This window comes from Oncorhynchus mykiss, chromosome 4 (assembly GCF_013265735.2).
Source record: "Oncorhynchus mykiss isolate Arlee chromosome 4, USDA_OmykA_1.1, whole genome shotgun sequence".
Classification (NCBI taxonomy): Eukaryota; Metazoa; Chordata; class Actinopteri; order Salmoniformes; family Salmonidae; genus Oncorhynchus; species Oncorhynchus mykiss.
Window position 1 is genome coordinate 23,260,402 of NC_048568.1, and position 15,896 is coordinate 23,276,297.

Genomic DNA, 15,896 nt, shown 5'->3' on the forward strand with positions numbered 1-15,896 from the left:
TGTTTATTACACGTCATGTAATATTTCACTACGGTTTATTTTAGTGTATATTTTACACTGTTTATTACACACGTCATGTAATATTTCACTACGGTTTATTTTAGTGTATATTTTACACTGTTTATTACACGTCATGTAATATTTTACTACGGTTTATTTTAGTGTATATTTTACACTGTTTATTACACACGTCATGTAATATTTTACTACGGTTTATTTTAGTGTATATTTTACACTGTTTATTACACACGTCATGTAATATTTCACTACGGTTTATTTTAGTGTATATTTTACACTGTTTATTACACACGTCATGTAATATTTTACTACGGTTTATTTTAGTGTATATTTTACACTGTTTATTACACACGTCATGTAATATTTTACTACGGTTTATTTTAGTGTATATTTTACACTGTTTATTACACATGTCATGTAATATGTTATTACATATTAATAATATTACATATTTTACACACGCGCGTACACACGTCAGATAATATGTTAATAGCGGCACCTTACCAAACACTTTGGCCTTGGCGAAGGGTGGGAAGAGCTCTGATTGGCTGAAGAGATTCCTGTGTAGCTGCCAGAGGTCGTGATGAAGTTTCCGGAAATCACTGTACCTCTTCCACACCGTGATCTAGAGAGAGGGAGGGAGAGGGGGAAGGAGAGAGAGAGCAAGAAAAAGAGTAAGACTCAATATCACTACTCTAGGAACACACACAATGAAACCTGTGTGTGTGTGTCATTGTGTGTGTCATTGTGTGTGTGTGTGTGTGTCATTGTGTGTGTGTGTGTCATTGTGTGTGTGTGTGTGTCATTGTGTGTGTGTGTGTGTCATTGTGTGTGTGTGTGTGTCATTGTGTGTGTGTGTGTGTGTGTGTGTGTGTCATTGTGTGTGTGTGTGTGTGTGTGTGTGTGTGTGTGTGTGTGTGTGTGTGTGTGTGTGTGTGTGTGTGTGTGTGTGTGTGTGTGTGTCATTGTGTGTGTCATTGTGTGTGTGTGTCAGTGTGTGTCATTGTGTGTGTGTGTCATTGTGTGTGTGTGTCATTGTGTGTGTGTGTGTGTGTGTGTCATTGTGTGTGTGTGTCATTGTGTGTGTGTGTGTGTGTCATTGTGTGTGTGTGTGTGTGTGTGTGTCATTGTGTGTGTGTGTGTGTGTGTGTGTCATTGTGTGTGTGTGTGTGTGTGTGTGTCATTGTGTGTGTGTGTGTGTGTGTGTCATTGTGTGTGTGTGTGTGTGTCATTGTGTGTGTGTGTGTGTGTGTGTGTGTCATTGTGTGTGTGTGTGTGTGTGTGTGTGTCATTGTGTGTGTGTCATTGTGTGTGTGTGTGTGTGTGTGTGTGTCATTGTGTGTGTGTGTGTGTGTGTGTGTGTGTGTGTGTGTGTGTGTGTGTGTGTGTGTGTCATTGTGTGTGTGTGTTTGTGTGTGTGTGTGTGTGTCATTGTGTGTGTCATTGTGGTGTGTGTGTGTGTGTCATTGTGTGTGTCATTGTGTGTGTGTGTGTGTCATTGTGTGTGTGTGTGTGTGTGTGTCATTGTGTGTGTGTGTGTGTGTGTGTGTGTGTCATTGTGTGTGTGTGTCATTGTGTGTGTGTGTGTCATTGTGTGTGTGTGTGTGTGTGTCATTGTGTGCTTGTGTGTGTTTGTGTTTGTGTTTGTGTGTGTGTGTTTGTGTCTGTGTCTGTGTGTGTCATTGTGTGTGTCATTGTGTGTGTGTGTGTGTGTCATTGTGTGTGTGTGTGTGTGTCATTGTGTGTGTGTGTGTGTCATTGTGTGTGTGTGTGTGTGTCATTGTGTGTGTGTGTGTGTGTCATTGTGTGTGTGTGTGTCATTGTGTGTGTGTGTGTGTGTGTGTGTGTGTGTGTGTGTGTGTGTGAGAGATTGTGTGTGTGTGTGATTGTGTGTGTGTCCACACACACACAATGAAACCTCCACACACACAATGAAACCCCCACACACACACAATGAAACCCCCACACACACACAATGAAACCCCCACACACACACACAATGAAACCCCCACACACACACACAATGAAACCCCCACACACACACACAATGAAACCTCCACACACACACACACACTGAAACCTCCACACACACACACTGAAACCTCCACACACACACACTGAAACCTCCACACACACACTGAAACCTCCACACACACTGAAACCTCCACACACACACTGAAACCTCCACACACACACACTGAAACCTCCACACACACACACTGAAACCTCCACACACACACACTGAAACCTCCACACACACACACACTGAAACCTCCACACACACACACACTGAAACCTCCACACACACACACACTGAAACCTCCACACACACACACACTGAAACCTCCACACACACACACACTGAAACCACACACACACACACTGAAACCACACACACACACACTGAAACCACACACACTGAAACCTCCACACACACGATGAAACCTCCACACACACACAATGAAACCTCCACACACACACGATGAAACCTCCACACACACACTGAAACTTCCACACACACACACACACGATGAAACCTCCACACACACACACACACACACACGATGAAACCTCCACACACACACAATGAAACCTCCACACACACACGATGAAACCTCCACACACACACAATGAAACCTCCACACACACACAATGAAACCTCCACACACACACAATGAAACCTCCACACACACACAATGAAACCTCCACACACACACAATGAAACCTCCACACACACACACTGAAACTTCCACACACACACACACGATGAAACCTCCACACACACACACACGATGAAACCTCCACACACGATGAAACCTCCACACACGATGAAACCTCCACACACGATGAAACCTCCACACACGATGAAACCTCCACACACACACACACTGAAACCTCCACACACACACACACACACACTGAAACCTCCACACACACACACTGAAACCTCCACACACACACACTGAAACCTCCACACACACACACACTGAAACCTCCACACACACACACACACACACTGAAACCTCCACACACACGATGAAACCTCCACACACACGATGAAACCTCCACACACACGATGAAACCTCCACACACACACACACACACACACACAATGAAACCTCCACACACACACAATGAAACCTCCACACACACACACACACTGAAACTTCCACACACACACGATGAAACCTCCACACACACACACACACACGATGAAACCTCCACACACGATGAAACCTCCACACACACTATGAAACCTCCACACACACACACTGAAACCTCCACACACACACACACACTGAAACCTCCACACACACACTGAAACCTCCACACACACGATGAAACCTCCACACACACACACACGATGAAACCTCCACACACACACACACGATGAAACCTCCACACACACACACGATGAAACCTCCACACACACACGATGAAACCTCCACACACACACACGATGAAACCTCCACACACACACACGATGAAACCTCCACACACACACACGATGAAACCTCCACACACACACACGATGAAACCTCCACACACACACACACGATGAAACCTCCACACACACACACACGATGAAACCTCCACACACACACACACGATGAAACCTCCACACACACACACACGATGAAACCTCCACACACACACACACGATGAAACCTCCACACACACACACGATGAAACCTCCACACACACACAATGAAACCTCCACACACACACAATGAAACCTCCACACACACACAATGAAACCTCCACACACACACAATGAAACCTCCACACACACACAATGAAACCTCCACACACACACAATGAAACCTCCACACACACACACTGAAACCTCCACACACACACACTGAAACCTCCACACACACTGAAACCTCCACACACACTGAAACCTCCACACACACTGAAACCTCCACACACACTGAAACCTCCACACACACTGAAACCTCCACACACACTGAAACCTCCACACACACTGAAACCTCCACACACACTGAAACCTCCACACACACTGAAACCTCCACACACACTGAAACCTCCACACACGATGAAACCTCCACACACGATGAAACCTCCACACACGATGAAACCTCCACACACGATGAAACCTCCACACACGATGAAACCTCCACACACGATGAAACCTCCACACACACACACACCCCTTCTATCTCTCTACAGACAAACACACATTCACTAACTCCAGTAAAACCCCTCTACCCAACCTGAACAGCCCCAGACCAGCTCCAGACATCCAGGCCCAGGTACAGAGGTAGTATAGGGCAGACAGAGGTCTGAACCCCAGCTCGGACTGCTCTGGTCTGGGCTGCCGGTCCAGTGTGTGAGGGACACGAGACACAGCACCACTCCCAGAGAGAAGGACTACTCAACAATGGAGCTGTGTGTATTCCCATTTTTCTCTCTCCCGACCACACACACACAAAAGTAATTGGGATCATGCCTGCTGTATTAGAGCGGGCCTCAGGGCTGTGTGTGTACAGGCATAAGTTGCAACTTTTTCCAGTGTATCACCAACCTACAATCATGAAGTGGAACGACATTTATTGGATATTTCAAACTTTTTTAACAAATCAAAAACTGAAAATTTGGGCGTGCAAAATTATTCAGCCCCCTTAAGTTAATACTTTGTAGCGCCACCTTTTGCTGCGATTACAGCTGTAAGTCGCTTGGGGTATGTCTCTATCAGTTTTGCACATCGAGAGACTGAAGTTTTTTCCCATTCCTCCTTGCAAAACAGCTCGAGCTCAGTGAGGTTGGATGGAGAACATTTGTGAACAGCAGTTTTCAGTTCTTTCCACAGATTCTCGATTGGATTCAGGTCTGGACTTTGACTTGGCCATTCTAACACCTGGATATGTTTATTTTTGAACCATTCCATTGTAGATGTTGCTTTATGTTTTGGATCATTGTCTTGTTGGAAGACAAATCTCTGTCCCAGTCTCAGGTCTTTTGCAGACTCCATCAGGTTTCCTGTATTTGGCTCCATCCATCTTCCCATCAATTTTAACCATCTTCCCTGTCCCTGCTGAAGAAAAGCAGGCCCAAACCATGATGCTGCCACCACCATGTTTGACAGTGGGGATGGTGTGTTCAGGGTGTTGCTTTTACGCCAAACATAACGTTTTGCATTGTTGCCAAAAAGTTCAATTTTGGTTTCATCTGACCAGAGCACCTTCTTCCACATGTTTGGTGTGTCTCCCAGGTGGCTTGTGGCAAACTTTAAACAACACTTTTTATGGATATCTTTAAGAAATGGCTTTCTTCTTGCCACTCTTCCATAAAGGCCAGATTTGTGCAATATACGACTGTTGTTGTCCTATGGACAGAGTCTCCCACCTCAGCTGTAGATCTCTGCAGTTCATCCAGAGTGATCATGGGCCTCTTGGCTGCATCTCTGATCAGTCTTCTCCTTGTATGAGCTGAAAGTTTAGAGGGACGGCCAGGTCTTGGTAGATTTGCAGTGGTCTGATACTCCTTCCATTTCAATATTATCGCTTGCACAGTGCTCCTTGGGATGTTTAAAGCTTGGGAAATCTTTTTGTATCCAAATCCGGCTTTAAACTTCTTCACAACAGTGTCTCGGACCTGCCTGGTGTGTTCCTTGTTCTTCATGATGCTCTGTGCGCTTTTAACGGACCTCTGAGACTATCACAGTGCAGGTGCATTTATACGGAGACTTGATTACACACAGGTGGATTGTATTTATCATCATTAGTCATTTAGGTCAACATTGGATCATTCAGAGATCCTCACTGAACTTCTGGAGAGAGTTTGCTGCACTGAAAGTAAAGGGGCTGAATAATTTTGCACGCCCAATTTTTCAGTTTGAAATATCCAATAAATGTCGTTCCACTTCATGACTGTGTCCCACTTGTTGTTGATTCTTCACAAAAAAAAACACAGTTTTATATCTTTATGTTTGAAGCCTGAAATGTGGCAAAAGGTCGCAAAGTTCAAGGGGGCCGAATACTTTCGCAAGGCACTGTATATGCATTAGCTGTGTGTGGGTAAAATCAATGGGGAAGCCAAGCCAAAAAAATACAAATAAAAAGCCATTACAACCGGTGTTGTGATAAATAAGTTCTCGCTATAACCTGTTAGTTCATATGCCTTGGCACCATGATATATAGGCCTAAGGCCGAGACAATAAGGAGACACACTAGCAGAATAAATTCAACCACACCTTTATTTCATCACAAAACCAGAGAGCCACATTTGTCCTGTGAAGTCCACAAAGCATATTGCATGTAACAAATAGTTACATCACCTACAGAATGGTCAAGCAAGTTAATGTTTCCGACAATTGTGTACCATTAAACAACTATTGTTTTAGAACCACAGAGGTACCACAAGTCCCAAAGAAAACAGGAGCTGCCTCCACTATTCCAGCACCATTTCAAAGTCATAAAATCACCTCTGCGTAGTCTAATACAGTGACAACGAAAAAATCCCCAAAACAATTCCGTCCAATCAACCAAAGCTAAATATGATGTGGCTGTCCATGGGACTGATTTCTCTGCGTGCATACAAGTAGAAAAAACATGTTGACTCACCCTACAAGTAGAGAAACGCCAATGCCATCCTCCTCACTTTCATGTTGCCGAAACGGTCTCTGACTGTCATACAGTACACACTTTTAGTTTTTGTTGTCCTAGGCAAATCATTGTACCATCTAAGCTGTTTGAAGCTGGCGTACAAAACTGAAAGTAAAAGATGCAAAAACTAAACTTGACAACAGGAAGCATAGAAATGGCGCACATAAATCAAATTTACCGCTTCTCAGACTTGCTTTCAATGAACATGACAGATCTATAACTCACATTTCTGTGGGAATTTGGTCAGGTCACCCAAAAAGTTAGATACTGCAGCTTTAACATTAGTCTACATCTAGCGACAGTGAACTTCCATTCTCAGGCCAGCGGCACAGTGTATGAATTTATGGTTGGATCAATCGCCGTTAATCATTGATCAGTACGGAGGATAAAAAAAATGTAAATTCTGTCAATAACGTTTGGCTTTTGATGTGAAGCAAAATCCAAAATGGCTATCCTGGACACTATTTTTTTTTGTGTGCCAAGACTCAGTTTAGCTCAACGCTGATTGGCTATTATCTTTGTTTTTTAGGGAGGCCAAATTTGCTGAGCTTCCCTTGCATTCATTCAATGCTACGGGCGGCAACAATGTCATATTCTTTTTGTCCAGACAGCATCAGACAGATGGACTACACAGAGCCAAAAGGGGCACTGTTTTGCTCGCTCGGATGCAGCCACCGGTGAGATAAATTCAGTCGCTTGCAAATTGAAGGAAAAGTATAAGAGACGAGAGCGACGAAAGATATAAAATAAAAAGTCTTAGTTCATTTTTGAAGCCTGGCTTCCCATGGCATCCATGAATACGCACCACCATCTAAATAACAGCAATTGAACGTTATCTGCCCTCAACTTGTGGCCTGACGCTAACTTAGCGGTCACAGAGCTATATAGCTTAACCGCGAGACAGAGATACTAACAGATTAAGTAGCTAGCACTAGAGTGGGTGTATGTAAACACGTACTAATAGGCTCTGCTAAACCGTGACCAGGGTTCCCACCAGGGTTGGAAATGAATACCTGCCAAATGCGGGCGGGTAGATTTTGTCATTGGCGGGTAACGGCCAGTGTACACTAGGGAGTGGTACATTTCTGCGTGCCGAGGCAGCCGCCCAGAGTGGCTCGCTTGTGGGCATGCTGGCAGCACGTTTGTTTGTGCATCAATAACTCAGTATAGCAAGTTTGTATGAAGGTCTAGTTATTAAATGGGTAAATAGTTTAATCGATTCTCCTTTTCATTAATTTATTCACAGTAATCTAGAAATATGCTCTAAACCACTCTGCTGACAAACTAACTTTCTTGCCCTGTTTCCAATCATCCACATGGCTGGGAAAACCTATCCAAGCAAGTAAATACATTAATTTAAAAAAAAAAACGAACAAACAAAGTATTATTAGCTAGCTAGCTACAGTGCAGGCTCAGTCAGGACAAGATGCTAGAATATGAATATAATTGACAGCTTAGGATAGAAAACACTCTAAAGTTTCCAAAACTGTAAAAATATTGTCTGTGAGTATAACAGAACTGATATTGCAGGCGAAAGCCTGAGAAAAATCCAATCCGGAAGTGCCTCATGTTTTGAAAGCTCTGCGTTCCAATGCGTCCCTATTAAGCAGTGAATGGGCTATCAACCAGATTAAATTGTTCTACGTATTCCCCAAGGTGTCTACAGCATTGTGATGTAGTTTTACGTATTTATGTTTAAGAATACCCGTAAGCGGCTACATTGTGTAAGTGGTCACCTGATGGCTCTCAGAGTGATTCTCGCGTAAAATACAGGAGGTAGCCATTTTTCCAATGGGTCCTACTGAAAACAAATTGTCCCGGTGGATATATTATCGAATAGATATTTGAAAAACACCTTGAGGATTGATTATAAACAACGTTTGCCATGTTTCTGTCTATATTATGGAGTTCATTTGGAATATTTTTCACCGTTTTCGTGATCGCAATTTCAGGTCGATTTCTCAGCCAAAACGTGAAGAATAAACGGAGCTATTTCGCCTACAAAAAGGAACATTGGCTATCTAACTGGGAGTCTCGTGAGTGAAAACATCCGAATCCAGATCCATCCAGATTTGCCAGTTCTTGCTGTGAGATGTTACCCCACTCTTCCACCAAGGCACCTGCTAGTTCCCGGACAATTCTTGGGGGAATGGCCCTAGCCCTCACCCCCCGATCCAACAGTTCCCAGATGTGCTCAATGGGATAGAGGTCCGGGCTCTTCGCTGGCCATGGCAGAACACTGACATTCCTGTCTTGCAGGAAATTATGCACAGAACGAGCAGTATGGCTGGTGGCATTGCCATGCTGGAGGGTTATGTGAGGATGAGCCTGCAGGAAGGGTACCACATGAGGGAGGAGGATCTCAATGCTGTGTGTTACAGGGAAAGACAACAAGCTCAGTACAAGGATACTATGACACCACCCCAGACCATGACGGACCACCCACCTCACCCACCCGCTCCAGGGTACAGGCCTCGGTGTAACGCTGATTCCTTCGACGATAAACGTGAACCAAACCATCACCCCTGGTGAGACAAAAAAGCGACGTCAGTGAAGAGCACTTTATGCCAGTCCTGTCTGGTCCAGCGGTGGTGGGTTTGCGCCCATAGGCAACATTGTTGCCGGTGATGTCTGGTGAGGACCTGCCTTACAACAGGCCTACAAGCCCTCAGTCCAGTCTCCCTCAGCCTATTACGGACAGTCTGAACACTGATGGAGGGATTGTGCGTTCCTGGTGTAACTCAGGCAGTTGTTGTTGCCATCCTGTACCGATCCTGTTCAGTTGTTGTTGTTACACGTGGCCACTGCGAGGACAATCAGCTGTAAATTATTGCCCTGCAGTTCTCATGCCCCCTTGCAGCATGCCTAAGGCACGTTCACACAGATGAGCAGGGACCCTGGGCATCTTTCTTTTAGTGTTTTTCAGAGTCAGTAGAAAGGCCTCTTTAGTGTCCTAAGTTTTCATAACTGTGACCTTAATTGCCTAACGTCTGTAAGCTGTTAGTGTCTCAACGACCGTTCCAAAGGTGCATGAATTGTTTATGGTTCATTGAACAAGCATGGGAAACAGTGTTTAATGTTTATCTGTGAAGTTATTTGGATTTTTACGAATTAACTTTGAAAGACAGGGTCCTAAAAAAGGGAAGTTTAATTTTTTGCTTTTGAGTTTAGAAAGTATCCAAAAATATTGTTGAGAAAGTTGCTTTTAGTTGCCTGGTTTGCTAGACATATAAGGGGCTGAATAATTTTGCACGCCCAATTTTTCAGTTTTTGATTTGTTAAAAAAGTTTGAAATATCCAATAAATGTTGTTCCACTTCATGATTGTGTCACACTTGTTGTTGATTCTTCACAAAAAAATACAGTTTTATATCTTTATGTTTGAAGCCTGAAATGTGGCAAAAGGTCGCAAAGTTCAAGGGGGCCGAATACTTTCGCAAGGCACTGTATGTATTCATTTTCCTTGATATGATCCTGCTGTCACATACATCTATCTATCCAATGTTATCATGATTTGTTATAAGAGATATTATACTTTAGTAATCCACAATGACCCGCTGATGTAAAAGTCTAATAATGACATTATCTTCCATATACCTACAAATACCTTGAGATTCCTGGAGATTCCTTCAAAATGATTACCTACAGTTACTGTGTAAGGGACTTCACAGTTGGGTGCATTGTCGTGAGTGTGACCAGGGCCATCTGGGAATGGGGGAATTCAGGCATGTGTGAAGGCTACCTGTGTCCTGCATAAATTCATGATGGACATTTCTATTTTTTATTTAACCTTTATTTAATCAGGTAGGCCAGTTGAGAACAAGTTCTCATTTACAACTGCAACCTGGCCAAGATAAAGCAAAGCAGTGCGACAAACAGAGTTACACATGGGATACACAAAGGTACAGTCAATATAAAAAAAATCTATAAACAGCATGTGAAAATGAGGACCAGGAGGGGACATGCAGCTCTCAGGCGTGTGCCAGACCAGAGTTCTGCTGCTCTACAAGATGTTGCACGGACGGGGCCAACAATGCAACACGGGAGGCAAACAATGTGAAGAATGTCTTCACCTCCTACTTCAAAGAGGGTGCTGTTCCCTGGCAACACCATAGAATGCACTATGCACAACCAAAGGCTATTTTAAGAGACGCCCACAATAAAGAGTATTCTTTACATTGTCAACTCCAGTTATTACAATTCCCGGTTTCTCTCCTTTTCATTTCTACTTCTCAGATAAGTGTGATTGTCTTCACAAAAACAAAACAGGCTCTTAACCTCTCTGGGACCGTTCGGGACGTGAGCGTCCCACCTCTCAACAGCCAGTGAAACTGCAGGGCGCCAAATTCAAAACAACAGAAATCCCATTATTAAAATTCCTCAAACATAGAAGTATTTTACACCATTTTATAGATAAACTTTTCGTTAATCCAACCACAGTGTCCGATTTATTTCAAAAACGCTTTTCGTTGAAAGCACAACATATCATAATGTTAGGTCAGCAACTAGTCACAGAAAGCATTCAGCCATTTACCAACCAAAGAGACGAGTCACAAAAAGCAGAAATATAGATACAATTAATAACTAACCATTGATGATCTTCATCAGATGACACTCATAGGACTTCATGTATGTTTTGTTCAGTAAAGTTCATATTTATATCCAAAAATCGGAGTTTACATTGGCACGTTACGTTCAGTAGTTCCAAAACATCCGGTGATTTTGCAGAGAGCCACATCAATTTTACAGAAATACTCATAATAAACATTGTTAAAAGATACAAGTGTTATGCATGGAATTTTAGATCCACTTCTCCTTAATGCAACCGGTGTCAGATTTCCAAAAAAACTTTACCGAAAAAGCGCACCATAATATAATAGAGCGCTCAGAGCCCATACATATATCCGCCATGTTGTGGAGTCAACATTAGTCAGAATAGCATTATAAATATTCACTTACCTTTGATGATCTTCATCAGAATGGACTCTCAGGAATCCCAGTTCCACAATAAATGTTTGTTTTGTTCGATAATGTCCATCATTTATGTTAAAATAGCTCCTTTTGTTAGAGCGTTCAGTCCAGTAATCCACATTCATAAAGCTCGTTCACTAGTTTCAGACGAAAAGTCAAAAAAGCTCCGTTAGTTAGTAGAAACACGTCAAACGATGCATAGAATCAATCTTTAGGATGTTAACATAAATCTTCAATAATGTTCCAACCGGACAATTCCTTTGTCTTCAGAAATGAAGTGGATCGTAGCTACCTTTCACGTGAGCGCGCCAGAATGAGCCTGTGGCACTCTGCCAGACCACTCACTCAAAGAGCTCTTATGAGCCCCTCCTTTAGAGTAGAAGCATCAAACAAGTTTCTAAAGACTGTTGACATCTAGTGGAAGCCGTAGGAAGTGCAAAATGACCAATATCCCACTGTGTATTCGATAGGGGCTGAGTTAAAAAACTACGAACCTCAGATTTCCCACTTCCTGGTTGGATTTTTTTCTCAGGTTTTTGCCTGCCATACGAGTTCTGTTATACTTACAGACATCATTCAAACAGCTTTAGAAACTTCAGTGTTTTCTATCCACTCCAAAGAAGTTAAGAGTCACCCATACTGAAAATGTTTTTCAACAATTAGACACCCTACAACCCACACACTGGTATATCAATCTGATTTATGGATTGTGTTTTGTGCAGGCTCAGGTGTCTGCCCACCTTCAAAGAATAGGCAAGATGACCAACCATGGAGAATATTAAGACATCTCATTATTTATATTACTACGCTATATTGTTTGTCCTGTGTCTGTGCATGTTTTTCAGTATAAAGTACTCTGGAGCCATTCAGTGTGGACACTGGACACCAGGTGAGGCCACACACACAGAGATTCCTGTTGAACACGGTCTCTTTTGAACAGTCTCTTTATATATGTGAACCCCTCCCGGTTCTGAACTGCTTGACAGAGGGAACAGTATGAGCAGAGGTGACAGGTCACTTGGTCGGGTCAACATGAAGCATTATAAAATAGATGATTTACATTGAAATACAGATCGAGATGTAGTAGTCCCAGAGTTAATGATCCATGGTCAGTTCTGCATTTCACCTCCTGATGATTATGATGACATACTGTTAGTATTAAAAAAACTAGGCTTAATCATCCCATCTCTCGCTCTCCCTCTCATCTGCAGGTATGTTTTGATGTGAGAGAGGATACCAACCCCCAGTCACATCATCACCACCTTACCCACTTTAAGATAACCCTTGGGCCAACTGGGGGTCCAAAGCTGGTTAGAGATACTTCTGTAATTCTGATGACCTGAGAGAACGATGTTTAGTAGCACTGTAATTCATTACTCATGTGCAGTCTTCCCTGCTCCTCTGTTCTCATCTCTTTCCCCTTGTCGGTCACACTCACACCTCTATCCCCACCTCTTTCTTCCTCTGTTTTTATAATGCATACCAGATGTGCATTGAAGTACCGATTGAACTAGTATTTAAAATATAATATCACAAAATTCATATTTATAATGCATTAAGTACAGATTGAACTTGTATTTATAAAATATCACAAAAATAATATTTATAATGCATGAATTATGTATTCATAACACTTGGATAAATTACTTTTCAAACAAGCTTTTCACATTCTCTACTGGTTGAAATCTATAAGCCTCTAATTTGATTAAATACTACACCTATCCTGTGTCGTCAGATCAGTGTAGATTAAGGAAATGACCTGGCGAGAAGAACCTGTTTTACAGTATTTACATGATGCATAGGAAGTGTGGTGTACTGCTTTTGTAATTCTGGTCCTATATGTGTGCCTTACAAATCAGCCTTTAACTAGTTAAATCATGTGCTCTAGTCTAAGGCAATGTTACAATGTATAACCATTGATGTCCTAGGACCAGTAATGGTAAACACTGTTGAAGTGTATAATTGTAATAAATACAGTGCATGCAGACACAGCATCAGACCCCTGGTCTCGACCACGCCCTGTGCAACTGGGTACTGGACTTCCTGACGGGCCGCCCTCAGGTGGTGAGGGTAGGCAACAACATCTCCACCCCGCTGATCCTCAACACTGGGGCCCCACAAGGGTGCGTTCTGAGCCCTCTCCTGTACTCCCTGTTCACCCACGACTGCGTGGCCACGCACGCCTCCAACTCAATCATCAAGTTTGCGGACGACACAACAGTGGTAGGCTTGATTACCAACAACGACGAGACGGCCTACAGGGAGGAGGTGAGGGCCCTCGGAGTGTGGTGTCAGGAAAATAACCTCACACTCAACATCAACAAAACTAAGGAGATGATTGTGGACTTCAGGAAACAGCAGAGGGATCACCCCCCATCCACATCGATGGAACAGTAGTGGAGAGGGTAGTAAGTTTTAAGTTCCTCGGCATACACATCACAGACAAATTGAATTGGTCCACTCACACAGACAGCATCGTGAAGAAGGCGCAGCAGCGCCTCTTCAACCTCAGGAGGCTGAAGAAATTCGGCTTGTCACCAAAAGCACTCACAAACTTCTACAGATGCACAATCGAGAGCATCCTGGCAGGCTGTATCACCGCCTGGTACGGCAACTGCTCCGCCCACAACCGTAAGGCTCTCCAGAGGGTAGTGAGGTCTGCACAACGCATCACCGGTGGCAAACTACCTGCCCTCCAGGACACCTACACCACCCGGTGTCACAGGAAGGCCATAAAGATCATTAAGGACAACAACCACCAGAGCCACTGCCTGTTCACCCCGCTATCATCCAGAAGGCGAGGTCAGTACAGGTGCATCAAAGCTGGGACCGAGAGACTGAAAAACAGCTTCTATCTCAAGGCCATCAGACTGTTAAACAGCCACCACTAACATTGAGTGGCTGCTGCCAACACACTGACTCAACTCCAGCCACTTTAATAATGGGAATTGATGGGAAATGATGTAAAATATATCACTAGCCACTTTAAACAATGCTACCTAATATAATATTTACATACCCTACATTATTAATCTCATATGTATACGTATATACTGTACTCTATATCATCTACTGCATCCTTATGTAATACATGTATCACTAGCCACTTTAACTATGCCACTTTGTTTACATACTCATCTCATATGTATATACTGTACTCGATACCATCTACTGTATCTTGCCTATGCTGCTCTGTACCATCACTCATCCATATATCTTTATGTACATATTCTTCATCCCCTTACATTGTGTATAAGACAGTAGTTTTGGAATTGTTAGTTAGATTACTTGTTGGTTATTACTGCATTGTCGGAACTAGAAGCACAAGCATTTCGCTACACTCGCATTAACATCTGCTAACCATGTGTATGTGACAAATAAAATTTGATTTGATTTGATCACCACCATTATAACCGTGGTCACTAACCTATGCAACATGAACAGCCATTGGAGCAAAATCCAAAGCCACTCTCTCGCATGCACTCTCCATTTTCCCTCTATCCCTTCTTTTCTCACTTTCTTCCCATCACTGTCAGATAATCCTGTAGTTCTTACCTCTTGGACGTCCTCCGGGTTCTTTCTGGAGATGATCTGAGCAGGAGAGAAAAAGAGGGGTTAGGATCAGCAAGCAAACTTAAGCACCACCATCATCATCGCCACCAAAAGTTGTTCATTGCACTACAGACTGAAAATGGGGACCCTGGATGGATGGGCCCTGTAGAACTGTAGTAGACATTCCCTGTTCTGCTGTGGAGAGCGGAGTCATTCACAGATAGCGGAGGAGGGTTCAGAGTTCTAGCCGCTTGACAATGAGGACATTATACAGCGACACAGTGGGGGAGCAGGGCACAAACGAGATGTCACCACACGAGCAGGGCACTATACATACACACACCACAAAGGGGCAGCAACTCCAAGATCGCTGGATGAAGGAAAACAGTTTTATCAAAAGGCACACAGACAACCTAAACATTTGTTTGCGATACCTTCAATAAAGAGCCATCAGTATCATTGGAAAAAAATAACTGCTATACAGACATTATAGCATATTATAAACCGTGTGGTTCGATCCCTGAATGCTGATTGGCTGAAAGCCGTGGTATATCAGATCGTATACCATGGGTAAGAACAAAAATAAATGTTTTCTGTTTTAATTACATTGGTAACCAGTTTGTAATAGCAATAAGACACCTCGGGGGTTTGTGGTATATGGCCAAAAAGCTATATCCAGGCACTCCGAGTTGTGTCATGTTCACTGGACGTGCAACCTTGTCCCAGA

At 43.2% G+C, this 15,896-nt stretch overlaps 1 protein-coding gene across 2 annotated transcripts in view; it reads right to left on the reverse strand.

Moving 5' to 3' along the window:
• The window catches only part of rps6kc1 (ribosomal protein S6 kinase polypeptide 1), a 52,071-nt gene that overhangs the window by 25,087 nt on the left and 11,088 nt on the right, over nucleotides 1–15,896 (reverse strand). Inside the window, exons 2-3 of one of the 2 annotated variants that reach the window (XM_036975942.1) lie at nucleotides 15,173–15,208; nucleotides 523–643 (exon numbers count right to left, since the gene is read on the reverse strand). In XM_036975942.1, the coding sequence (XP_036831837.1) occupies nucleotides 523–643; nucleotides 15,173–15,208 (157 nt within the window). Of the gene's footprint in view, nucleotides 1–522; nucleotides 644–4,256; nucleotides 4,534–15,172; nucleotides 15,209–15,896 lie in introns of those variants that run through there. The other variant, XM_036975941.1, reaches the window with a different exon arrangement.